General features: G+C 45.6%; 3 protein-coding genes across 6 annotated transcripts; all 3 read right to left on the bottom strand.

Annotated features, from left to right (window-relative positions):
• Positions 1 to 15922, bottom strand: LOC127781480 (indole-3-pyruvate monooxygenase YUCCA2-like). Of its 4 annotated transcripts, none has more exons than XM_052308460.1 (7): positions 15701 to 15922; positions 4130 to 6359; positions 3978 to 4029; positions 2352 to 3602; positions 1088 to 1336; positions 833 to 955; positions 1 to 657 (listed from the first exon to the last, which is right to left on the bottom strand). In XM_052308460.1, the coding sequence occupies exons 4-7, from the start codon at positions 3108 to 3110 to the stop codon at positions 460 to 462; spliced, it is 1329 nt and encodes a 442-aa protein (XP_052164420.1). In that variant the 5' UTR covers positions 3111 to 3602; positions 3978 to 4029; positions 4130 to 6359; positions 15701 to 15922; the 3' UTR covers positions 1 to 459. The 4 variants fall into 4 exon arrangements, with proteins under 4 accessions (XP_052164420.1, XP_052164413.1, XP_052164401.1 ...); XM_052308453.1 differs by having other exon boundaries at positions 2352 to 4029; positions 4130 to 4282; positions 5074 to 6359; XM_052308441.1 differs by having other exon boundaries at positions 2352 to 4029; positions 4130 to 5519; positions 6184 to 6359.
• A 4428-nt stretch (positions 15923 to 20350) lies between these two features.
• LOC127769542 (transcription repressor OFP8-like) lies at positions 20351 to 21615 on the bottom strand. The gene has a single exon (XM_052295139.1). The coding sequence runs from the start codon at positions 21477 to 21479 to the stop codon at positions 20523 to 20525; it is 957 nt and encodes a 318-aa protein (XP_052151099.1). The 5' UTR covers positions 21480 to 21615; the 3' UTR covers positions 20351 to 20522.
• Positions 21616 to 22864: 1249 nt separating this feature from the next.
• On the bottom strand, positions 22865 to 27908 carry LOC127776697 (GTP-binding protein At2g22870). The gene is made up of 4 exons (XM_052303209.1): positions 26662 to 27908; positions 26403 to 26472; positions 25986 to 26148; positions 22865 to 23588 (listed from the first exon to the last, which is right to left on the bottom strand). Exons 1-4 carry the CDS (start codon positions 27158 to 27160, stop codon positions 23370 to 23372), a joined length of 951 nt encoding a protein of 316 aa, XP_052159169.1. The 5' UTR covers positions 27161 to 27908; the 3' UTR covers positions 22865 to 23369.

The raw sequence follows: 27908 nt of genomic DNA, 5'->3' as shown, positions 1-27908 counted from the left end.
AGTACCTAGAAATGAAGCTTTCAGCTGCTTGTGCTTGGCAAACGATGAAAATAGCCGTGACAATTAATCGAGACGATGTAAACGCGACAGATAGGAAAAAAACAAGCTTGACTCATTGATGATCAGTCGAGGCCAAACAGAGCTCCATTGTCGAACATGGGCACTTCAGTATTACTCCACCGAGGATGATACAGAGCAGCCCATAGGATGGTTAGTCATCAAACGCAAACGGAGGCACAAAACTTGACAATACAATACCCTATACAAGCATCAAAATGAACCAACGCAGCATGCAGCAGGCGCACGCAATTACACCCTTTGGGCCACAACAAGCGCACCGTTGTTGAAGTCGGCAGAATATCACCGTATCACCACCAAACCTACTAGCTAGTATTCACAAGCTTATGCATGACCGATGAACACGCCTCCCGTAACCGTGGCGAACGAGGGGACGGGGAGCTAGAGCAACACGCCCGGGTGCTTCCCTCTGGCCTTCCATTGCTGCTCAATGTCGTGAGCAATTCTCCGAGCATCCACCGATGTTCCCATCAGCCCGCGCCGGGTGAACCCGACCGAGTAGAGCCCGTTCTCACCCTTCCAACCGTTTGGAAATGCCTTCCTTGGCAACCCATCCTTTTCGGAAAACAACTCCCGGTCCTGCCAATTTCAAAGCAAACCCCCATTTGATTTAGAGATCAGGACGAAGATGATGCACGGAGTTTACCAGTTTGCAAACGGATTTACTTCTATCATCTAGAAAATATACTTCTATAAATGAAGGGAGAAATTTTTTACAGTCACGCAACTATGATCCATAAAAGGGTAATCGTACCTTTAACCAGAAGGGAACGTTGCTCTTGTAGCCGGTGGCAAGCACAATGACATCAAACTCCTCCAACCTTGTGTCCATGAACTCTACCTGTCTCCCTGATATTTGTTTTATGGCCGGCCGTACCTGTACAGTTCAATCATTTGGACAGAAAAAAGAAGTTACAGGTCAGTTGACTAATGATAGTAGATCAATGTATTCTCTCTATTGAACAATCATTTTCATGCTGATTTGTACTTCAGTTATAGTGAAACAAACCTTGATGTCACCAGACTTAATCTTTGCAAATGTGCCGACGTCAAGAACTGGGGTCTTCCCTGAGAGTGACTTGAGCTCGAGAGGACCGATGGTAGGACGTTTTAGCCCAAGCTGAGCAGTATCCCCAAGCATGGTCCGAGCTATGAGCAGTAGAATTCGGTCCACCACGTGGACTGGGAGCCACTTGAGCAGCCACATTGACAGCCCAAAGGTGGACTGACCCAGCATCTCCCTGGGCAAGATGTGTACCTGCCAATGATGAATAAAATCTTAGTTAGCGCTCAACAAAAAGGCAATGGAACACTTGGACTAATGATTGGAACATAAAAATTATTCAGAATAAATCTCTGTTTTGCAAGGCCTGCTTTCCGCATGCTACAACCTACAAGAAGCAACATGACCCATTTGAAACACACACCCTGGACCAAACTTATTCCCTTATCTACAACATAATATAGTATGCAAAAAACCCCGGTAGCATTTTTTTAACCTCGCCAAGCTCTTCGAAAGATGAAAGAGCTGTGAGAAAGGAATGCACCTAGTCATGAAAGGTAGGTTCTCAAGCCATTTTGTTAATGTTTCTTTTTAAGTGACAGACTTATGCTATGCTCTCGTGGTGGTGATGGGGACCCATGCATGGCTAATGTTCACAGATAATTATTTTTCCATGGAGTATAGATGACAAAGCTCTTTGCACTATCCTTGGGACAAGAAAACTACAAGCAGAACACTAATCAAAGAACCAAAAGAAAATGGACATGAAGGACGCAGTCACGCAGAGATGGCCAGAAAAGCTGCGAGTACACACGCGTGGGAATGAATCCCGAGAAAGAACGACCGAACAGCAGCCAGAGAAGCCTTCCGTTTCAAGAATCTCTCCTTTCCTCAAGTGACAGCTTGCTCTTAACCCTGAACCTATACATAAATTAATGGCAAGTGTGCTGCAGGTGCAAAGAACCAAATGGGCCTTGAAAAATATTGGTTTGGTTCATGCTAATGATTTCAGACACCATGTTCATGAGCAAGCACACTCGAGCCGCTGACATCCGACATAAACAAAACAAGCACTCCGAGAATTATAACCTAAAACAGGAACCCAGGGGCACCACCTCCTATCATTACAGCCTATTACTATCAATTCTTATAGGGCTTAGGCTTCAGAGTAGGAAACTAATAAAAGTTATAGAACACTTACGGTTAAGTAATACTACTCAATAACATTGACAAAAGAACTGATAAAGAAGAGAGGAGAGAAGTCACGTACAGCGTCTCTTACTACAATATGGGGATTTGCATTGTGGTTGCAGAGGTCTAGGCACACCTCCATGCCGGAGTTGCCACTCCCAACAACGAGAACACGCTTCCCAGCAAATGCACCGCCACTTTTATATGAACTGGTGTGCATAACAGTTCCCTTGAAGTCGTCTAGGCCATCAATCTCTGGCAGCACAACCTCGGCGTTCTCACCGGTGGCCACAACCAACCACCGAGACACATACTCGACCTCCTCTCCCATTATGCCGGTGGCCCGTGTCCTCACCCGCCATAACTGAAGCTGCTCATCATATTCTGCACACACCACCGTCCGGTTGTACGTGGGGCAGATCCCAAACCTTGCAGCGTAGCTCTCCAGGTAGGCTACAAACTGCTGCTTTGAGGGATAAATAGGGTAGTAGGCAGGAAAAGGCATGAGGGGAAGCTCACAGAATTGGCGAGGAAGATGAAGGCTGAGACGATCGTATGTCTTCAGCTGCCAAAGGGAAGCTATGCAGTTGGAGCGCTCGAGAACAAGACTGTCAACTCCCTTCTCCTTGAGACATGCAGCAACAGCGAGCCCTGATGGTCCAGCACCCACGATGATTGGCCCCAGAACCCGGATGCATCGCTCGGCGCGAGCGACGGCAGCATCTGCGCTCCTCTTCTTGCAGAAACCATCAACAGATTGGCGGCAGTTTTGGCTGAAGTAGTTTTGGAAGATAGGATCATGGGCTCTCTTGCCCTCAATTTCACTCCAAGGGTCCATGCAGGTATATTGGCTTTCAAATGGTGTTTGCTCGATCTAGCTAGTAGTGCATGGCTGTGTTGGCTTCAATCTCGACGTTGTTGTACATGAACACATGCACGGCAGAAAAGGATCTAACAGATATGTTGTGTATCGCCAGAAGACTTGGTGAAGAAGTGAATGATATATAAGAATCCTGGATGTGTTGAGGAGGTTGGTGGAGCAATCTAGCGGGACTGCTATTGTTGTTTAAGTACAGAATAGCTAGAGGGAAAAGGATGAACGGAAGAAGAGAGGAAGTTCTCGAGGGTGGCTCTCGTCTATAGTTTGTATGCCCAGCTTTTGAATGCATGCCTACAGCTTAGCTGGCTCCTTTCCACTATATACCCCCATGTAAGTAGCCTCATAATTTAACTGAGATCAAGTACGCTCATTTAAAAATAATATAAACAAGTGTGTACCAATTAAGGGTTACGTAGATACTGGATGGACGTGTGGCAAGCCCTGAATAAACTGGAACATGCATAGGACATCAGAGCCTATTAGCAGTGAGTAGTGAGTGACATAGTTTAATCAATGAACTGTGCATGACCGCGTAATCCTGAGCAAGATAGATCATCATGAGACGACACTTTTTTTAGACGAGGAATTAAGTACGTAGTCATCGTTTCTTCAATTGTTAAAGCTATGTTAACTAAAGCAAGATTTCTAAAAAGAAGTGAAGTGCATAGATTAACAAAAGCAACTGCGATAGGTTACTTCGCGTGCCATGATTTATTCTCTCCCAGCAGTGAGCAAACCCAGTTTAAAAAGGAATAATGCTCAGAAGCCTACAGGTAAGTATGCAACTGAAGCTATACGTGCTATTCTTTAAGCTAGACTGTTCACCTGCAAAATCTCTCCTTGAAGCATCCATGGAGCATAATCACCGAGCAGTTTTCTGGAGACAAATAGAACTTCGTCAGTGTTTAGCACCACAAAAATCTCCAGAATAGGATGAATTAGGATTTAAGAAAGATTCTTTGAATCAGGACGCTTACTGGGGCCTCGGCAGATCAGAAATTTTGGACTTGAACTTTCCAATGATTGTTCATGGAGCATCTTGCTTCTATCACAATGCCCATTCAGAGGAATTATTAGGCATAAACAGATGCCAGCCGTCAGCACTTCATGCTGAACCCATCATCGTGGCACTGCAGCAGACAAATTATCTCTATAAACCGACCAAGCATTGTACACTTCTACCTAATTTCCATTTTTCCTTTCATTGTAGGGAAGATCCCTACATAAAAAATAGTGCTGTCCCCAACATCTCTCCATGGTAGGGCCTAACAATTTGAGAGTCAACTCCGAGCAAACAAATAAGGATGCCTAGAATTGGCACTGCACTTAAAATGATTCCAAGTTCTACTGAGAATGAACATAAATTTGCCAAGAACAGGAAGAATCTAATTGCAATGATGCAGATATGACTATTTCCAGTAAGTATAGAATTCCATTAAAAAAGGTATCCTCAACCTCTCACTGCCTTAGCCTTCTGCTATTTTTCTTTACACCTTACCGGACTTTATGTAGCGTACCCACTACCCAGCTCTGTAATTGGAGCACAGACAATATGGGCGGCGGGTAACACGAGAATGGAAGTTACAGGGGTCAAGAAAAGTATTTTCTGTAGCAGGTCACAGAGCCACAGAGGTTGATCACAGCTATAAAGGTAAGATGAGAACCTACAAAAAGGTCCAGGTGTGCAGCAGGACTAAGACAAATGCTGCAGCAATTCTTATGGTGGTAGCACTGGTGTGGCGTGATCGGTGCGGCAACGTAGCAAGTAGCAACACAAAATAGAATCATTTTCACCTGATTTCTGAAATTCTACTGTTATCAACATGCAGACCGCACACATTTCCTACACTATGTGGGAAGAGATGAAGCCTAAACAAACATCAACAGCTCTAACAAAACCCTAGGAAACCAAACATCTCACCTGTTGTGGGGCACCAGAAAAAGGGAAATCCAACAACTAGCTTCCTCAGTGGGTGCAAGCGAATTGTGGCCTTTGTGCCATAGAGAACAGCAACTGCCTGCCATTGTGCCAATCAGACCCAAATCACTGCTACTGCACACTCAGCACATGTTACAAGGATCCATCTTCCAATGATGGAGGATCTGAGATGCAGCTCGTGCCTGCCATTTCTCCCAGTATACTTCCTCCTGGATTCCCACTGGATTCCTCTTTAGCCACACCACTACCGTACATAGCGATCTCTTGAACCATCACTTTTCAGGATTCTTGCAGTCACAGCACTCCAAGAATGCCATTGCCTTTATTTCAGTGAAGGAACAGTTCCAATCTACCCTTTCTCTAACAGTATACAGTCCTTTCACATGTCATGGACCCAAGTCTCATACCCAGCATTCTTGCAGTTAGTACTACATGACATGACTTGGAGTAAGTATATACTTCCCAATAAGAGGTCAAGGTGAGACAATAATGTTCCAAAAAAAAGGGTGAGACAATAGAAAATTTTGTGCAGATGGTAGCATGGACGACCGGCATACATTTACCCTTTTTTTTTCTAGAGTCCCAGAGAGTTTTGGAACCCACTAGCGCGATGGCCTTGTCGATCTGACAGAGACATCCTTCCCTCTGAAGAAATGAGGTACATAACTGTAGTGTGTACATGTTACTGGGTGTCCAACGTGTTATGGTTGCCTGAATATTTTACAGTCCATGGATGTTAAAATGCTGCCTAACGCTATTTTTGCAGTAAAATATGGTGCTAGGGGTCGTTCACATATTTAGACTATATTATTGCTCTAAACATCCGTATTTGTAGCCATATTGTGCACATCCTGGTATTAGAGAAAAAAGGGTACTGCACTGACGTCTGAGCCTATGAGGTTCAGTTTTTTTTTTGGGACAGGAGTTGATAGTTGATACTAACACATAAATATGTACTTAATGTACAATTGTGCAATAAGTATCATCAATATGAGTATATGAAATAGATACTGCCTAAAGATTATGATAAGTACCAAACCACCAGTTAGAGGGATCCCTGAAATTAACAAATAAAAATGATGGAAACCATACCTCACAGCTTGATACCTTCAGTAATTTGAGCATGAATTGAGTGAGCATTTGGCCATTTGCCACTCTCTTAATGCAAGAGCTTCCAAAATAAGTCTGACATATGTGGAAAAAAAAATCACTTCAATGGCCAGGGGCTGCAAATCTTCATAGCATCACAGAAGGGCATCCCCAAGAAACTGCCACATGATGTTTCTATTAGTAATGCTTAACAGATAAACCTGCATCAAATGAGGGCATATTGACAGTAGGCAGCATAACGGATTAATTTAAATGCTGCGAAGGGGAAAAGGTAATCAATGCATACAAATAATGGATCAATGGATGGTACAAAAAATGGGGGGAAATAATCAACAATAAAAGAGTATCATTGCTTGAGGTTTACAAAACAAATCACATACACTATTGACGTAATAAGTGATAATAATTTTTGGAACAGCAGATCAATTATTTTTTATGGTATACACAAAATATTGGGTATTTGTGCATGTATTAAGGAACTTGAGTTTAGAGAAAACAACCAACTGGATGAAGATCAACCAAGAAAAAGGGGGAAAAAAGGGAAGAAGATAATCCAAACTGAAAGTCTCACATTTTTTTTAGACCAGGAAAAAGAAACACCACTAGGTAAACTCCTGGATTGTTGCTCCTGTCAACCTACAATGCCGCTTCCTCCGCATAGATAGTTGGCACCAGGGCTTGCTGAGTTGGTTGAAGTATTTCTCTCCTAAATCATCCAAGTCACCACTCAATGGTATCAAAGCCGAGCTGCAGATGCTTCAGAATCTACCTCTCGCCAAGAGCCGCCAACCTCAAAATTGTTCTAACTGCTTGAGAAGCAGCTTGTCTGTACTCAGGTTAAAGGCACTTAGAATTAACCACCGAACCTGCAGGGATTCCGGGAAAGACTAAGATGTGGCCGATGGTTTCTAAGGTCTGGTCAGAGAAGACAGTTTCCTCGATTAGGCAGCCTCTTCATGCAAGGGTCCGCTATCTAGCACTGATGATGGGAGGTGAGCCACTGAAATCATTCAGTATATAAGCAGTATTTGTACATATGAACTTCCAACGAAAGGCAAGTGGTCTGCTGTCCAGCACCAACGATGGAAGGTGAGACACCAAAATCATTGGATACCTGTATTTGTACATATGAGCTTCCTACAAAATACTATCCATAAGAAAAGAGTACAAAGTTAGCCTGGAGGTTGCCATCACTGAGCTTTTATTCTGTAGTTTACTATGGCCCTAAATGTATTAAAAGCTGTAAACTTCTGTCGTTTCTTCAAGAATCAAGACAAGTAAAAAAAACTACCAAAGAACCAGTGGTCTGATCATGATCAGTCAGCAACAGAAAAGCTCAGTACAAAGCTATATGTTTCTTCAAGAAAACAGATACATGAAAGCAAAGCACTCATCATCGTAACTTGTGTTAATGAAGCAAGGAGCACACAATCATATTTTATGATCCATCACAATGATGTGGAACTAAACCACTAGGAAAAGTGAAAGTCTTGGGGTATCTAAACTGTAAACTAAGGAGCCAGAGCCACCAACAATGCAGAAAGAATTTCCTTTTCATTGCTTTTGCTTGTTGGGTTTTGATAACTGATTACACTAATGGCAAAGGTGCATGCTCATGTAGCTTGAAATATAAAATTAAACCTTTTAAAAGATAGAGAATCTATCCTGTGAAGAAGCAGTCTGTTAACTTTAAATAATCTAGAAAAGAGCACATGAGAAACTTTCCTACCTTTCTTCGTCACTGTTGACTTTTAACCCAAAAGTGAACCCTCTATATAGAATGTCACATAAGGAAGAGGTAAACTCGATATATTCGATCACACTAACAATGAGTTGACTGCAAATAGGTACAAAGAGAGCTATAGGACAGAATAGCATAATTTATTAAGCAAAAGAACTGGAGTTTCGTAGTGCACAGGACCTTCATCTAATGCACTAAACTAAACATACAATTCCCAAGCCCTAAAGTCCTAATTTTCATGTATTATTCCTTCCATCCTGAACTCATGAAATAAAATGGGAAAATTTCTAGCATGCTCTCGAGTTTTACTCAATCCCTTCCATGTTCCTAAGAAATGTGTGGTCCCCTCCATGTCAATTCCATCACCTCCTCACCGTTAACCTCCATTATACTTTTCAGTATGGCCAAATTGCCCATGGCACAGTGCACTTGGCTGACGTCCAAGAAAACAAAAGGGAACAAGAGAAAGAGAGGAAAGCCCATGAGGAAGAAGAAACACCTCACTGATCACTCTTAGGTGATAGAATAGGCAAGCAAATAAGCTTGCCAGTCAGAACTCAGCACCTTAAACCTAAAGGCATAACGATTTAATTTTAGCTTCCAAAGGGGTTTGATAATTTATATTTTAAAAGTTTTATACATAAAATTAGAAATATTTGCTTCACTGGAAAACATATTTTCTCCACGAACACGAAAGGTCTTCAATGAAAAACTCAACTATTGCAATAATCATGCTGGTGCAGAAGCACGTTTAGCCAATATATTGAACACACTTAGAATAGGGTTTTTTTTAAAAAAAACCATGATACCTTATCATAGTATCATCAAACTTAGAACATCGTTCTTGAACATTTTGAAGTAGAGGTGATTTATAAGCTATTGGCATTCTGCATGATCCCTCTAGCATAACAAAACCAACAATTGTTGTCAATGTGTGGCTCTTAGTTTTAGCAAGGCATTGTTTTGAGAAAATACCCAGTGCATTAAACATGAGTTGATGGATGGCAGTGGCAATTAAAGTGGACTGCCAGACTCATGCAGCGACACTCGAGGCGGGAGGCGATGACTGTATGAAAAACTGTGGAAAGTATTAGGATTATTTATTAATCCTCAAGCTGTTTATCTTCTAGACCTTTGGTCTTATGTAACTTATAGCTTTTAGTGTAACTCACCACTAGCATTAAGTGTGTTTTCTAGAGTGATGGGGACATGTGATTTGACAGCACGGTGGCATAGGGGTGAAGGAACTCGTTATTGGTGGAAGAAGATCCACCACTGGAAGCCGAGGAGGTGGAGGACTGAGTAGATTCAGTCGACATGGTGGAGAAGGCTAGAGCAGCGGAGAAGAAGGTAAGAGCCTAAGCTCTGATACCATGTTAAGTTGCATGCACCGGCCAGTTACACCTAAAAGCCTAAGCTGATAGGGAAAGGTGGGCAATTCACTTTATACACTCCAACACTCCCCCTCACGCGAGACCCCCTCAAGTCTCAAGCGTGGAATATTGGAGTGGACAGGGGGCACAGGAGGTGGCGGCGCTCGTCCCGGCTTCTCCACGGGCGGCGGCGGCGCTCTCCCTGGTGGTGGCGGCGGCAACCAGGGGGTAGCAAACCCTGGCTGGAGGCCGGCCGGGCCTTGGGTTTGCTTTAACCCCTGGCCGGCCCAACAATCAGCGCTGGCCCAGCATCTGGCCTGGCGCCCCATGCCCGGCCTTCCAAAGTCCAAACAACTGGGTTTTGGACACCGGCGCGACATCTCACATGTCCTCCACTGATGGTATCCTCGTTACTCGCTTGCCTAATTCCCACACTTTTATTACTGTTGGAAATGGTCACACTATCCCTGTTATTTGTCGTGGCACTTCATTCCTTCCCATAGGAACCACAAAATTTGCACTCAATAACATCCTTGTCGCCCCTTCCCTAGTTTGTAATTTACTTTCAGTTCGTCAGTTTACCCGCGACAATAAATGTTCCATTGAGTTTGATGAATTTGGTTTCTCTGTTAAGGACCTTCAGACCCGGCGCGTGATTCTTCGCTGCAATAACCGCGGGGAACTCTACACCCTTCCAGCTGCCACTCCCTCCAGTGCTGCCCACGGCCTTCTCGCCACTTCCTCCACGCTTTGGCATCGTCGTCTCGGTCATCCTGATCCTGCCGCCATCCACGGTCTTCGAAATATAGCTTCCATTTCCTGTAATAAAATAGACATGTCCTTATGTCATGCGTGTCAATTAGGCAAACATACCAGATTACCGTTTGATAAGTCATCCTCTCGCACTTCCGTGCCTTTTGAGCTTGTCCATTGCGATGTGTGGACTTCTCCGGTGATGAGTACTTCAGGCTTTAAATATTACTTAGTGGTGCTTGATGATTTCAGTCATTTCTGTTGGACCTTTCCGCTCCGACTAAAATCTGATGTTCATCGTCATATTGTTGAGTTTGTCGAGTATGTTTCCACCCAGTTTGGTCTGCCACTAAAATCTTTTCAAGCTGATAACGGCAGAGAGTTCGTCAACACCGCCACCACTACCTTTCTCGCTAGTCGCGGCACCCAGCTCCGACTATCCTGCCCTTACACTTCCCCTCAAAATGGTAAAGCCGAACGAATGCTCCGCACCATCAACAACTCCATACGCACCCTCCTTATTCAGGCTTCCATGCCTCCGTCCTACTGGGCTGAGGCTCTCGCCACTGCCACATACCTTCTCAATCGGAGACCCTCCTCTTCCATCCACCAATCACTGCCTTTTCAGCTTCTTCATCGCACTATTCCAGACTTCTCCCACCTTCGGGTATTTGGCTGTCTCTGTTACCCAAATTTGAGTGCCATGACTCCACATAAGCTTTCCCCTCGCTTGACGGCTTGTGTTTTTCTTGGGTACCCGACCTCCCACAAGGGATACCGATGTCTGGATCTCTCTACCCACCGCATCATCATTTCGCGCCACGTCGTGTTTGACGAATCGCGATTTCCTTTTGCGGCCACTCCCCCTGCTGCCTCGTCTTTTGACTTTTTGCTGCAGGGACTCTCTCCAGCAGACGCTCCCTCCTTGGAGGTTGAGCAGCCGCGACCACTCACGGTGGCTCCCTCCACGGAGGTTGAGCAACCGTATCTACCCCTCCCCGGCCGTCGCTTGTCGGCCGGCATAGTCACCGCGGCCAGCGAGGCCCCATCGGCTGGTGCCCCCTTGGTTGGCACCTCCTCCGCCGACGCTACCCCGCCGGGTAGTGCCACCCGGGCCAGCACCATCGTGTCACCCTTCCGCCACGTCTATACTCGTCGGCCTGTCACAACGGTCCCGCCATCATCTTCAACCGCCGTGACTAATGCGGTTGCTGCTCCTCAGCCGCATTCCATAGTTACGCGCTCTCAGACTGGCTCCCTGCGGCCGGTCGACCGCCTGACATACACCGCTACACACGCCGCCGCCTCTCCTGTCCCGGCCAACTATCACAGCGCGTTGGCTGATCCCAACTGGCGCGCTGCCATGGCCGACGAGTACAAGGAGTTGGTCGACAATGGCACTTGGCGTCTCGTCTCTCGCCCGCCTGGGGCCAACATTGTGACGGGCAAATGGATCTTCAAGCACAAGTTCCACTCCGACGGCTCCCTTGCCCGCTACAAGGCCCGCTGGGTGGTCCGTGGTTACTCGCAACAACACGGCATCGACTACGACGAAACATTTAGCCCAGTTGTCAAGCTGGCCACAATACGGGTTGTTCTCAGCATTGCTGCCTCCCGTGCTTGGCCGATTCATCAACTGGACGTGAAGAACGCTTTTCTTCATGGTCACCTCAAGGAGACTGTCTACTGTCAGCAACCCTCTGGGTTTGTTGATCCTACTGCTCCTGATGCTGTCTGTCTGTTGCAAAAGTCCCTCTATGGCCTGAAGCAGGCTCCCCGTGCGTGGTATCAATGGTTCGCCACGTACATTCGACAGATGGGATTTATGCCTTCGGCGTCCGATACATCTCTCTTTGTTTACAAAGATGGAGATCGCATTGCCTATCTTCTGTTGTACGTCGACGACATCATCCTCACCGCTTCGACCACGACACTACTTCAGCAGCTTACGGCCCGTCTTCACTCCGAGTTTGCCATGACAAACCTTGGTGACCTCCACTTCTTCCTCGGCATCTCCGTGAAGCGTTCCCCCGATGGCCTCTTTCTCTCGCAACGCCAGTACGCCGTGGATCTTCTTCAGCGCGCCGGCATGGCCGAGTGCCACTCTACCTCGACACCAGTGGACACTCATGCCAAGCTCTCAGCCACAGATGGACTGCCTGTAGCCGACCCTTCAGCGTACAGGAGTATTGCTGGTGCCCTACAGTACCTCACGCTGACTCGACCGGATTTGGCATATGCCGTTCAGCAGGTCTGCCTCTTCATGCATGATCCGCGAGAGCCTCATCTTGCCTTGGTCAAGCGTATCCTCTGGTACGTGAAGGGCAGTCTCTCCATCGGCCTCCACATCGGCTCCGGCCCGATTCAGTCCCTGACAGCATACTCCGATGCAGATTGGGCGGGTTGTCCCAATTCTCGTCGTTCTACGTCCGGCTACTGTGTTTACCTTGGAGACAATTTGGTTTCTTGGTCCTCCAAACGCCAAACTACTGTCTCCCGTTCCAGTGCTGAGGCAGAGTACCGTGCGGTTGCCCATGCCGTCGCCGAGTGCTGCTGGTTGCGGCAATTGCTCCAAGAACTTCATGTCCCGATTGCTTCGGCTACTATCGTCTATTGTGACAATGTGAGTGCTGTTTACATGACAGCCAATCCAGTGCATCATTGTCGGACGAAGCATATTGAGATCGACATCCATTTTGTCCGTGAAAAGGTGGCTTTGGGACAAGTACGTGTTCTTTACGTCCCTTCCTCGCACCAGTTCGCGGACATCATGACCAAAGGCTTACCGGTTCAGTTATTTACTGATTTTCGGTCCAGTCTTTGCGTTCGTGCTCCTCCCGCTATGACTGCGGGTGGGTATTGGGATTATTTATTAATCCTCAAGCTGTTTATCTTCTAGACCTTTGGTCTTATGTAACTTATAGCTTTTAGTGTAACTCACCACTAGCATTAAGTGTGACTCTTGATGTAACTCAGCTATATATATATGTGAGAGAACTCACCTCCACACATTGTGTGAGGCATCCATTCTACTTCTTCTACAGAAAGCAAGGAGGCACAGTGAGGGCCGTGGTGTGTTTGCAACGGCAAATAGATCACAGTAAAGGTGACAAAGGTTCATCTAAATCAAAATATCAGAAAAAAAATGTTGTTTTTCATGGTAAGTTGCTTTTCAATAAATAAAGCAGTAAAAATCGAATACATTGATGAATTTGTTGCTGATCCTAGTAAGGGTGACAAAGGTTATCTGAATCAAAATATTAGAGAAAACAGCATATATCTCGGAACTTAAGTTCTATTTTTTTAACCAGGGTGCAAATAAGAATAATACAGGAACAAAATAATTGGACGAATCTTGGTTTTGAGATGGGGTACTTTTGTGTAATTATCATGGTTTTGATATGGGGTGCTTTTTGTGTAATTCATGATTGAAGTGCATATGACATGGCAAATCCATCTCCTGAGTGCAAAACTTCATCACATAGAGAATACAAAGATAAACAGAAAAGCACCTCGGAACAAATAATAGTCTAGTGTTGTGCAAGTAAACGTTCTAGTGACGACAGAGATAGAAACAATTAATCCTGGTTCCCAAGAATGTTATTCCTACATAGCCAAACTCTCACCAAAGCTATTAAAAGTTAAGCAATTCCATTAATAGTTTAAGTCATGTTGAGGAAACAATACAAACTAACTGGATCAGCAAAAAGATAGGTATTTCAGGGAAAGCAGGCCTTGTCTATAAGTTGGAACAATTTTGGAGGGTATAGAGTTCCTCATTTCTCAATCAAATTGTATTTATAAGCAATATTATTGTGCGCACAACATGCGTAAGCTCATGCGTGGGCATCATAAGTTGGGCATCTCCATATTTGGCCGTATTTAAAACAATATGGTAAGAAAAGTGAAGAACCATATTCCGGAATGTGTACTCTCTCCCCCTCTATTTATCACCCTCTCTTCCATTTTAATATATTATTACAGTTTGCGTTTCGAATTTCACCAACCCAACTCAATTTTGAAATTCTGAAACTACTATCATTAAAGCATGCCCAAAATTTAGTGTTCTTATTCCAAACCATGTTCAAACATGAAACTTTGCATGCTTCATCATAAACGTCCGCAGGAAGAAAATGTAAGCAGATTTGCTACTAAAAGAACATATGCAAATTAATTATACCTGGTGAGCTAGTATACAGGCATGGAGATTTTGAGTGCAGTCCAAAACCCCATTGAGATAACAAAATATGGGTCATAGTATAATAATATTTATTAGGTAGTGCTATTCCCCTGAGGATAGTGATCAGAAATGATTGCCCATATGCTGTATGCTAGTATAATTAAAAATATCAATCAAGAACAATTACAATTTGTGGAAAGAAAATAGAAAACTTAGCTATTCTAGCATTGTTGCACGGCATTTGATAGAATATAATTCCACAATAAATAAGCAGGCTAAAGCTATCATGGACCAGATTCAAGGAGGGAGTATCGAATATAAAAAATTAAGCTGTGCATGAGAAGTAAATTAGTTTCATAATTCTAAAAGCATACTTAACAACAATGCAAACAACACATTAAGTCATAAATCTCCCTTCACAATACTGATTTCATGAAAGTTTAGGGTTAGGTGGCAAGCAATTGACATAATTGTGTGCTTAACAGGCAATTAACAACATCGCAACACATACATGTTACAGTTGTTTATTCATAACAATATCCACAGAAATCGATATGTTTTATCTTATTATCTACTACCTCCGTTTCACAATGTAAGTCATTCTAGCATTTCCCACATTCATATTACATCAATATGAATGTGGGAAATGCTAGAATGACTTACATTGTGAAACGGATGAAGTATTATGTAACATTTCAGACTTGGGTTCAAGCTTGCTGTAGGCAGACTCCCCATTGATTACTAGAAGAAGGAATGCTACATCGCACGAAGACAAATGTATAATACTACCTCTGTTTCAGGTTATAAGACTTTCTAGCATTGCCCACATTTATATAGATGTTAATGAATCTAGGCACACATATATGTCTAGATTCATTAACATATATATGAATGTGGGTAATGCTAGAAAGTCTTATAATATGAAACGGAGGAAATAACTAATTTGCCTATGCTTTGTCCCACAACTAGGAAAATTGAGGATGCCAAAAGCATAGTGTTACAACGCACAACTGTTCCGTGACTAGCAGAGGAACCAGAAATAGCTAGGGATATATCGCGGTGGTCTCATCCAACATTTTCTATTCTAGCACGACACATCCTTCAGTAGTACTAACAACTTCCTCCAACACCTCAAAAACAATAGGGGATGCCTTTTGAATCTAATTCCAATCACAGGGACCGTGCATCCATGTACCAAACTCTCACCTTCTAGAAACTAATCCACCAGGAAAGCCAATGTCACTCGAAACTTTGGACGCAACTGGGACAGGAGCGTCCTCCGCACTAATCCTGCCCGATCCGGCCGGCCCGAACCACTCCGCATGCTAATTCTCCTCACGATCGAAGCAATAGAAGCGCACCAACACTCAAAACCCCAACCAAACCATGAAACCAACTAACCAAGCACGGAACCAGACATTACGCGACGGCGAGTAAGCAACGGGGACTCACCTCCTCGCTAGTATCAGGGCAGTTTCGGAACCCTAGCCTCGCGAGCCCGATCCGACCGCGCCGCGGCGGCTGAGCGGAGAGCGCTGGGCTCCCGGAGGGGCCTCCGCCGCCTCCGATCACCGGCGAAGGCGAAACCTCGACCGGATTCGGGCGCCATTGCGATCGGAAGCTTCCGTGCTACGCCTCCGGAATCCGGAGGCTACTGTAGTACTGTTGTCCCCTCTCTCCTAGAAGCGATGGATTCGGCCGGCCACGAGCTCCTCGAGTCCCGCCCAAAGTAGTGCGCCCGCCGACAGATTGGGCCGAGAAGTGGGCTTCCTACATATGGGCTGGAAATCGCAACTTCGCAAGTTAGTAACAATTGGTGTTGGAATAATCTATTTTACCTCCCTTCTTATCTTGCCCTTGGTCTAACAGCATCCCTCAACTGCAAAACCAGGTATAACCCCTCCCCAACTTCAAAAATCAGTACAAATTAACTTCTTCAGTTGGTTCTCCGTTGTTCGATGGACCACAAGTACTGCGCTACGCCGTCCGTTTGGATAGGATAGTAGAAAGTGTCGACAGATGTTCCCTGCAAATCTACAAGTCACATTATTGTAAAAAAAAACAGTTCAATCACCATTTTATACTCCTATGGTTTATATTTAAAAAAGAAATAGTAATAAAGTTATAATACTGTGAGATAATGTAGCCATATACACTCCTAAAAGAGAAAAAAAAAATCTAGGTATCACTACAGCTAGAACGGTATTGGTATCCTGTGTGTCTGTCACTCGATCTGCCTTTTCAGCTTAATTCACTGTTTCGCCGAGAGAGTCGAGTGGTTGACACCGAAGTACCAATGCCCACACTAGAGCAGTGCCCAATGGTATCGAAATCGGCTCAGCGAGACATCCCATCTCACAGGCCGCAGACCCGCAGAAGAGAATGGAGATGCAGGAGCAGTGCTTTAGCGGCTCAGCGTGAAATCTAGTCATAATTTCGTCAGTATTCACACTTGCTGATTACTATTCCATTCCGTTTGTCCTAAGTATAAGTGCATTTTATAGATGTGATATATTCTAAAATTATGAATATGGACAATCACATATCTAGACTCGTAGTTTTATAATATATCACATGTGTACTAGGTTGTATTTATAGACTAAGGAAGTAGTACCACTCAACCTGATCATTGTGAAAAATGTCATCGTGTTTCTGTTTCCTCCGTCTGAGTAGATTTTCATGGATGACGAATAAGCTGTATAAACTTGTAATGCTTCAAATGGAAGAGCTTAACGTACAAAATTCAAAATACTTTGATGGACTGATGAGGTATAATATGCAGGTCGGTTAACATACCGTTGAAGATAATCATGGGATGGAGTACGTACGTGCTTTGGAGTTATTTCGATGGATGCATGAGTTGATGAACAGTATGCTTACAATGTACATTCAGATTTAAGACTAATGTAAGGTCGAAATACCACGAGGAGAAGCTACGTAAATTTCTAAAATTTCTGGATAGAGCAATGCATTCCACAAAACTGGACCGTGCATTCATTCATTCATCTCGTAGCACGCACGGTAGCAGTAGTACTGTACCGATATACTAGTGTGTCAGTGTGTGTCTAGAGGATAAATCTATGTCGTGCTCGTGGCCCTTAAAACCCGGTTGTTGTGATGTGTATACAGCTAGTACAACACGAATCACAGTTGACAAGTCTTCACTTGGGGCATTCCTCTCAAAGCCTACTGCGAATTTAACTAATTAACCTTGTTCCTGTTCATAAGATTGTGTAAGATTTTCACTTGTTTTCTTCCCATAGTACCACTCAATCGGACTTTGGGCTTTCAGAATTGTGAGCCAAGTCCAGCACGTTCAAATGATTCCGGTCTCTGAATTGACAGTTTTGACACAAATATTTTACAGTGTTAATTACCATGCATATTCTACCAAAAATACGTGGTAGAAGCAATCTGCGTCAATAGAAACGTTCAAGTGCAAAAACGTACTACTACTACAAAGTTCAGACTTCTGTGCTGCCTGTCTAGCTTTGCGTGTTCTTTTAACAGCACACAGCTTTCTGAGGGTACAGTGTACTACAACTTCAAGTCATCTACAGTGCTACTGTACCACAGTAACTAGTATCTGATACTGGTAATCCTCGTGAGCTAATCTGCGTTGATCGACTGCGAGTACTGAGCACGGAGCAATATTTAAGAAGCGACATCTACGGCTTCTCTACGCTCACCGCTACAGTAGATAAAAGGACAAAGTCGGTGTAAATGTGTAATGGCTGTCGCTACGTACGTGCACACAACTCATGCTCGCGAACGGGAAAAAAAAAACAGAAAACACGAAGAGGACAAACCGAAACTACAGCCAGCCACGATAATTTAACGCGTGCTAGCTTAGCTAGCCACGGCAATAATTAGGGGGGACAAACTCTTCTCCATTATCTAATCATCCTAGATTCTCATCACTAGCTATAGCTAGCACACAGCTATTCGACTATTCGTACCACGGTACTCTGCTCTATCGATCCAGCAGCGTGCGTTCTCCCTTGGTGCCACGTCGAGACAGGAGACGCCATGCAACGCAAAGCATAGTTCCGAAGTAATCTGCACGTGTTGTTTGGGTAATTGACTATTGAGGGCTCATGTGTCGTTTGAGTAATTGACTATTGAGGGCTGTGAGCTTCGTCCCCGGTTCGTTTGCACACGGACAAGCGAAAGTAAAGAATTTTCGTCGTCCGGTGGCCAGCTGCTCGGCCGGCTGCGAGCGGCGGAATCTTTGTTGGGTGTTCTAGCTGGCGCAGGGGGCGAATGGCGATACATGCATGCATCGGCTGATCCGTGTGTGTGCCTGCCGATTTCCGATGCACTATTCCAGAATCCAGAGTGTTTGGTAGCGGTACAAAGTTAGGTCGTGTGTTAATTAGCTGTGTCCCCATGGATGGAGGGCACAGGGCATCTCGATGGTGAGTTTATATGGAGTACTCAAAGTTACTGTTACCGATTTCCAAAACCCGGGTCCAACATAAAACGTGGGTTAGCAGTTAGCGCACACAAGATAAGCGGTGCATTGTCACGTCTCTGCTTCATCTGACCTGAGCATCGACAAGACGCGACCGCAACGTGACCTCGTGGTATCCGGAGCCGGCCCGGGCCGGCGCCAAAAAACATCACGTCGATCACGGAAAAAGAAGTCCCTCGGGGGGCCATCTGCCACGCTTCGATATGTGCTTTCAGCCACGACCTTTTCGTCCCCTCCCCGGCCTACGACCAAAGAGATCCCGATAACCGCCCGCAACGCACGCACCCGATCGATCTCTCTACGACTACGAGTCTACGTACGTACGTCCAGGAATCACTCGCCGAAAACTGTACACGGCGCGCGACGAGACGAGACTCGACGGTGAATGGGAACAGCCTGCACCGCGACGAAGCGCGTCGCGTCGGTCACGCGCTCGCGGACGCCGGTGAGGTCACGTCGCGCTGAGAAGCCCGTGTAACTCGTCGCGCGCACGTACAGCACGAGCCAGCCAAGCGAAGCTACCAGCTTCGCTAGTAGTACTCCGTATACTCCAAGATGCGTACAAAGGCGCGGAATCCCGGCTGGGGCTTTTGCCCGTGGGCCGTGGCCTGCGCGCGCGGGGAGAGGACGGTTCGGTCGATCGACGCGCCGCCGATGGCGACGGCGCAGGAGAAAGCGGTACGCGAGTCCCCGGTTGGCGCGATTCGCCGCCAACCATCTCCTGTCTATCTACCGGTCCGTCTGATGTGGTGGCCACCAACCGCGCCAATTCGCCAACCGTTGCACATGGCCGCTCCAAACGCTCAAGCCCTCCCCTGCTGCACAAGCTAGCTAAAATTAAGCTGCAGGCAGGGGCAGTGCAGTATCCCCATTCTACAAGCTAATACTACTCGTTAGTAGGAGTAGACATATGCATACGGGGAGGACAAGACCTCCACAGGGCTTATCATATGCGTCGCGTTTACTTGGAAAGGAGAGGACCTTGCTGATTTGGCACTTCTTCTTTGTTTCCAGACTACTCCTTCATGATTTTGTCTGTTATTGTATAGGAGCAGAGTCAGAATGAAAATCACAGAATATATTCAAGTTCGTCAAAGACAATATATATATTGTTTTGGTGCAAACCAACACACATGTGCCTAAGGGCTAAGGTCGCGGATTGATTTTCTTTTTTTTTTGAAAGGAAAGTCGTAGATTGATTTGTGAATTAGAGGACATTGACTATATAAAGAGTTCAACAAACCTGGCAGTTAGAAGTATGATTTCGAGTCAAATGTGAAGCGCGAGACGTTTGGTTAGGTGACCAAATTATAACGAGAAATAATTTAATCAAAATCCGAAGTAGATACGGAAGAAATCCGTTCCATCAAAACACCCAGCCTGAAGTGAAAGGGTGAATCAAGCAGGGTATTTGTTTTCATTGCAAAAAAAAAAAAAACAGAGTATAATTCAATGAAACAAACTCTGCCATTCATTGTGATTAGCACAGAAGTACTATACAAGCTCAAACGTGATTATCAGGAACCAAGGAAGAGTACCATTACACAGAGAGACGACGGAGTCTGAATTTTTTTTTTTTTTGAACATACGGAGTCTGAATTAGGCATAAGTTAGCAGGTAAAGGAGAATCAGCGGTGAAATGACACAAACGATGCATTCATGAAAGTACACACAGGAAGTCACAGGCTCAACCGCTCAACTCTTGTGCTACTAATCTTACTGACATTGACATGGAAGTTAGTCCTATGAACATCACACCGCCACGCCGGTGCGGCGGTGCAGGCCGATCGGTCGACGGATTCAGGGGAAAAGCGTCTCCCGCACGTCGGCGAACGCCGCGAGGATCGCGGGGTAATGCCGCGGCGAGTTGAGCACGAGGTAGGTCTCCAGCAGCCGCTCCGCGCTGAGCTCCCCGTCGCCGTCGCCGCCGCCGCACGCCGCCCCCTCGGCGATCATCTCCTCCATTGATTTGCGGAAGTCCTCGTAGGGGTCGGACGACCGCTTCACCACCGCGAACCCGCCGTCGGTTGCCGCCGAAGCCGTCGAGCCGCGCGGAAGCTCGAAGCTGTACCGGCAGCTCTGCGACGTGCCGCGGCGCGAGGATGGCGGCGGCGCGCGGCACGGGCCGGACACCGAGGCGCGCGCCCTGGTGTTCTTGCGCGGGCAGTTGTAGAAGTCCGACGAGTCGGAGGAAAAGCTCCTGGAGGAGAAGAGGTTCCTCGAGTCCTCGTCGTACTCGTCGTCGGAGGACGAGCTGCTCATCAGCCTGCGCGACGAGTGCGTCGAGAGCCTCCGCGACGAGACGCTGGCCCGCTCCTTCCATCGCGCCAGCGGTGGAGCCGCGGCGAAAGGCGTGGAGGGCGGGCACTTGCGGCCCTCCCACTCGCCGGTCTCGTACGGCAGCCCCGTCTCCGTGAGCCGCCTCTCCATCTTCCTGGCGTCGAGGTCGAGCGGCGCGAGGAGGGACGGGTCCGCCGCGTCGACGGAGCGGCGGCCGGCGCAGTCGATGGTGATGTGGACCAGCGGCGGCACCGACAGGGAGAGCCGGCGCTCGTGCTTCCCCGCGGCCGCCTTCTTGCCGCCCGCGCCGCCGAGGCGGGAGTAAGAGGGGAATGCCAGCGGCGGCGGCGGCGGCGGCGCCGCCCCCTCCTCGTCGCGGCGCTTCCTGCCACCCGCCCGCCTGGTGAAGACCGAAAGGATGGCAGCGAGCCTATGCTTCAGCTTCTTGCGCCCGGCACCTGAGCCGCCGCCGTCCATGAGTGACTTCGTGCCCGCGACTCTGTCTTGTTCGTGCGCTGCTTGTATGGATGGATGGATAGATGGATGAGCGCGCGGGAGTGGGGGGTTGGTCTATCTCATTCGTCCAGGAGGGGTAATGCGCGCCCTCTCGCGGGGCTTTTAACTGGTTGTGGCACAAGCGCTAGCCGCTAGCTACAGAACAAAAACCGCCAGTCCAGAGTGCGCGGGGACGTGGGCGCTCGCTTCGCTCGGTCGCACTGCCCTCCGCGACGTGGCTGACCGTGACAGGATACATGTAACGTAGTGGGAGTTTGTGGGAGAAATGGCCCGAGGCGGCGGTTACGCGCTCTGCTGCGTGACTGGCTGCGACCCGGCCCCGGCCTCTCCTGGCTGGATGTTTCGGCTTATATTATCTTGCGGTAATGTTGGCTTCTGCTGGGGGGTGGCTCGTGATATTGCGTGCACGTGGATAACAAAGGATCATATCCATAGGGCAGCTTGTGAACTGATGCTGAACAAGGTGCGTTGCAGTGTTGGTGCAGTTTTGGGACACAAATTGGGAGAGGAGATGGAAAGGGAAAGGGAGAAGGAATTGTGGGCGGGTTGGCGACTTGGCATACATTCTTTCTGAGCGTGAACTGCTCTCTGCAAGACTGCAAGGCTGCAACTTGCCCCCCAGTTTTACTGTACAGTCGGCCGGCCGGGCATGTGCTAGTGTTGACCACGGCAAACTCTTCAGTTTGTAGCCTGTACACCACTGGACGGTACCAATAGTACATGCTAGTGTAGTTTTACTTTTACGAAGCAATCAACACGTTCATTGAAGCGTTGAACAGAACCATGTATAAGCTTCACTTTGTCAATTTGTCGAATGCAGCTTCTTCGTGGCATTAGAAGTCGATTTGCCCCTAATGCGTTGTTTAGTGCCAAGTGCGTCCTCCAGCTGTGCGAGTGGGAGCCAGCTGAGCTGTTCTTTTGGGGTTTAATAAGCACAATAGTGTCTATCTACTATAGTACTAACTACTATATCTATCACGTAGACGGCGCGCGACTTTTAAGATCTGACCTTATAAAGACAAACATACAGGTGTTAAGTATTTTGTTAGCAGTAATACAGAACTGAGGACAGATGGGCAGGGCAAACCTAAGAAAGGAGAGAGGCCTAACAAACGAAACACACATCAGCATGGGATCCTACTAATAAGAACAGTTTACTAGTACTATCAAACTAGCCTGCAATTACCTGAGCATTTTTCTATCTCCATTCTCCAGGCGGACTTGTGCCAGCACGCACTTGATTAAGCATGTGATAAAAGAAACCATTGTATGATGGATCCCAATAATGTGGCCTGTTCCATGCATTCTGCCCATCACAGAAACCGTTCCTTGAAAGGTCTTGAACCTTAAGATAAAAGAAACCATTGTATAACATATCCCAATAATATGGCATTTTCAATACTCTGTACATCACACAAATCATTCTTTAACATGCCAAATGCATCATGCATGTACTCCTTGCCATGTGTGTGATGCAGGGTCCAAGGGAGCACATAACAAACAAAAACTGGGATTCCCAATCATGACCAGCTGATAGCAGTTGTTTTTAACCAACAGAATGCTCCAGCTTATAATCAGAAAACAACAAACAGAAAAAGCTGAGATTGTACGATATACAAATAGAAAACCTAGGGTAGTTGATGTAGCAGCTTGTTTGTATTCCCCAATTCTCCAATCTGTTGATTGAGTAATCATGTACAGAGGCAATAGTTTACAATCAACAGCTCAAAAGGCAAGTCAGTTGGTGAAGGCCTGATTGCAAAGGTGCTGAATTGCCGAGGCATCAATGAGCAACAGGGTTTGCATGCGTTGCTGCTGCTTGAGTTCTAGTATTAGTATTTTTATTTCATCTTAATGCTTGAGCCAATAGTTCCTGAGCTGAGACATGTGCAGAAGTATCTCGTCTCGGCCTTGATTGGTGACACTGCTCGTCATGATCCAAGGGGGTGCTGCCTCAAAATATTCACGGATCAAGCTCTGGAAGTTTTCTACATTTTCTTCCGGTCTTTTGCCACCGTTTTTCTTCTTCTTGCGTTTGTCACATTTTGTGAACACTAGCGTCATGGGGACCTGAACAAATGGACATAAGAACATTACAAGTGAACAATACCACGATTTTCCGTCCACGTCTTTATCAATATCATCAATTAATAACAGTTAATGTTTGATGCAGTGCCAATGGTATGCACATCACATGCCAATAATAGTTTATGTTTAATGCAATATCAATACCACCTACACAACACATTCATAAATACACTCAGACATCTTTGATTAGATTTACACATATAGATGCATCAAAGAAACAATTAGGCAAGACAATAATGCACAATATGGAGCTTTCCTGTTATCAAGTGTACATGTGGTCACTTCATTACTGTATGTTTGAAGAAGTCTTTAATGGTGTCTCCGGGACTAGGTTAATTCCAACGTAGTTACTTGTCTGAGAGGATTTCTGTATTTTGCACTGAATTACAGAATAAAAGGAGTAGTCGAAACTCAAAAAGGGTGTAATAACGGTCATTGCATCGCTGGGGGAAGGCAGCAATAAAAGGATAAAATATATAGCTAATAAAGGTCGCTTTCTTCACATTGACTGCGTAGGACAAGCGGTCCAAAAGTTCAGAGTCAAGCCTTAGAGCAAGTTTAATAATAGAGCCAACCTGTTGGCTATAAGGTTTTTTTTAGCCTTTTCTCAGCCTACCCATATAATAGTTAGCTCTTTACAATTAATACAGGGCCCACTTGTCTCTCTCACTAAGTTTCTTGATTCTTGTGTCGAAGCCGGCTGTAAGTATACAACCCGCTTCTCCTCTCTCTCCTCTCTTCTCTCCTCCATCTCAGCATTTAGCCGGCTTATAGCCTACTATTATACTTGCTCTTATTGCAAAGAACGGGTGGGCGGGTGGGTGGATGGGGGCACTGCAGTGCTACACAAGGAATGACTGCGTACTACACAAGGAATGAAACGAGAACAGGCTCCAGAACAGCAAAATAGTGCATGAAGCTCTAACTTTTACAGAGTTCCTGGTCAGGTACTACCATGTTTGTCTTGCTAGATATGTATCTATGAGTATGACAATGTGAGCATTTTTTTTAATTTAACATAGAACTATACAGCAGACTCACTGTGTTGGTGGCTTGATGCATACCATTGAGCTCATGGTATAGCCTGGTATTTGGATTCTGGTTATTACTCAAAGATCTCTCTCAAAACCAAACCAAACCTGCAGCATCCAGCTTGACTCTGGAAATACAAAGTAAATGTTCTGGCTATTGTGCTCATGTTTCTTGGTGTTTTCTCCTATCCTTGTGCAATCTTCTTTTCATAATTCTATCTAGCCATGCACTCATATTTTTTTAGCTTTGGCTGTTCATTCGAACCTACTCATCTCTATGTAGTTTTGCACTCTTTGTATTTATTATGGCTTCTGTTTGCATAAGACTTGTCAATTGTAATTGATTTATATGCATCTGAGGCTCCTTATAAGGCTTCATGCTGGATCATATTTTACTATTCATGTTATTAGAAGGTTCAAACAATTGACCCCACAAATGAAGCATGAAGATAACACTGCTATGTTTATAATAGAGTAGATGTGGACATGCAGTTCATCTTTTCTTTTAAGAAAATTATAGAACTATTGTAGTAAAGATTTTGACATTATTTCAAACTATGCAAAAAAGGAAATTTGTGGAAGGCATTCTCAGAGTCAGAGTCCACTTTAAGGACTAGATTTGGTCTGTAAACAATGAGACTTCCGTCGAATATGCCAATCAACACTAAGTTTCTGACTGCTGAGTGTACTTTTCTATATTTGAAGAACTTTATTGTTTTAAATCATAATGTTCAAACCTTCCAATATTGCATCAGATCATGATAGGTGAAATAAAATATTGTGACCTGTTTTTTTTTTAAGCAAAGGGCAAAAAAGCCCTCCATTTCCATTAATAGAAATGACAGATTACAAGAAACAGAGAATTGTGACCTGTTAAGTCACTAATGTATTTATACTTATGCTTACTTGAAAATTTTTAACATGACGCATGCCCTCTGAGAGTTCATAAGAATAACACATTAAGAGGGACTTGAAATTTATAGTGTAGTAATTTGTTTCATGAAAACAAAACGGAAGATCGTCAATTCAGCAGGGTCACAGGAATACATCTTTCAATTTTAAGAGTAAATTAATTAAATTAGCAAGACAGACTAACATCATTCATTCACACAGGATATTGATAAATGATCATTCTATTTCTATGATCATGCACACATGCAACTTAATAAATTGACATTGACATTTCATCCTGCTTGTAGACTTTCAGTAATCTTCTTATTTTGTTCTGATCAACTAAAGTTTCTCCTAACAATACCAAGGACTGGTACTAACACTGATATGGAAGGATGATGGTATAGTCAATTGATAAATGAAGGGTTAGTTTAGTTGTTTAAGAATTATGTCTTACCTTGTTTTGACCAAGCCAGCTAGCATAGTCAAGATCAATCTTCTTAGCTGGAATACTTGCATCTACTAGGAGAAAAACTGATACCAAATTCTCCCTGCTGAGGAAGTAATTTCTAGTAAATTCATCCCAATTCGTGCGAGCTTCTTGTGGTGCAGAAGCATACCTGTTGAACAAGCTCTATTTTAAGTCCAAATAGACGGAGATATTTTATCAACAATATAGGCTAATGCAATTTGCATTATATTATGTCATGAGTCATGTCCGATTGCTACGTGTATAACAAAGAACACACACTCAACCCATTATGTTATAATCGACATCCACTTAATTCCTTAAATCATGCTTAAACACAATGTATTAAACTCCAAGATAAAGAAGGAAATTAACAAAATTGAAAGTGGGCTAAAAGTTGTGTACCCATAACCAGGCAAATCAACAAGGTACCAACTGTCGTTTACTTTGAAATGGTTGATACATTGAGTCTTCCCTGCAACAAGAAAAATCATGCATTAATTAACTGGATAAAAGAAATGAAGAATTGGTTTCTTAATACCGATATTAGCTTGTAAATAAACGTCTTGCTATATTAGCCAGTAAACCCCCAAATCCAATAATGCAAAACATTAAACAGGTTAACATCCGCTTAGCCATTATCCCCAAAAGTACAACAGCCTACCAGGCTTCTTGGAAGTGAGCGCGAGGCGCTTGCGCCGGACGAGCGAGTTGAGCAGCGACGACTTGCCGACGTTGGACCGGCCAACAAGGGCGAACTCCGGTAGCCCGTCCCTGGGGCAGTCATCGGGGCGGACGCTGCTCTTCACGAAGTCCGCGGCGATCACGTTCGCGTCGCCGCGCGCGTACGGGCCCAGCACGATGTTGGAGCCCTTGAGGACCCGCGCGGTCACCGCCTCGGCGTCCCCCGCGGACACGCTCGCCCCGGGCGGCACGAAGAGCCGGTCGAGAGGTAGCTGAACCTGCACCTCCCCCTGGGGCTCGTCGCCGTCGGAGTGGTCGACGGTTTCCGGCGCCGCCGCCACTTGGGAGAGCGCGGAGCAGCAGGGCGAGAGGATGCGGCGGGTCGGGAAGAGGGAGGTGCGGTGGACGAGCAGGGTGGTGGTGACCGGGGTCGAGGGGGAAAGGAGGAGGCGAGGTAGGAGGCGGTGGTGGAGGAGCATGGCCGCCGGCGGCGGACTGTGGGGGTTTGGAGGCGGCGCGAAGCTGGAGGCGGGTTGGGGTTAGGGGGAGGCACGGACGGAATGGGGAGTACTGGAGCTCTGCTGGGCTGGGAGTGGATTGGGTGGGGCCGGAAGGAAGATGGCTGGGTGTGAGCCGTCCGATCGAAAATCAAACGGCCCTGATATTTTCTTTCAAAGAAAATAGGAAAGATTAGGAAATTTCGCCTAGATTTTTTTTATCGGTTTGTATCTTTGAATCGACGAGGTAAAGGGCGTAAAAAGGCTGGTTACCAGTGAATCGATGTTTTTCCAATGCTATGAATATAAGCAGCTTCACATAATTATAACATCTTGCGAGAGCAACACGGTTTAGTGGCAAAGGATAAACGCAGCTTTGTTCAACGAAACAATAGCTGAATTTTAAGACGCGCAATATATAGGGTACTAACCACCAAAGGCAAGGTAAATTTTGGGCCAAGTTCTGAAGAACCAGTACTCACCAGCACGGCAGCACGATTAAGATAGTGTTTGGATTGGCTTAAATGCGGAAGAGAGTAGTTCTTGATATAACGGTGGTTACATAGGTATACCTCAGAACAAAACTTGGAGCAGAGCACAGCAGCTAAAAGCTTACAAGCAGAAGTGCAGAACTGAGTGTCACCATGTTTCTCAGATTGGAATCGCCAGGGTGTGCCGTGTGGTAAAGGCATTTATTTCTTAAAACAAAACTAGCATGATTCTGGCTGGT

The sequence above is a fragment of the Oryza glaberrima genome, chromosome 1 (genome assembly GCF_000147395.1).
Source record: "Oryza glaberrima chromosome 1, OglaRS2, whole genome shotgun sequence".
Taxonomy (NCBI): domain Eukaryota; kingdom Viridiplantae; phylum Streptophyta; class Magnoliopsida; order Poales; family Poaceae; genus Oryza; species Oryza glaberrima.
This window is presented reverse-complemented; position numbering and strand designations above follow the sequence as displayed.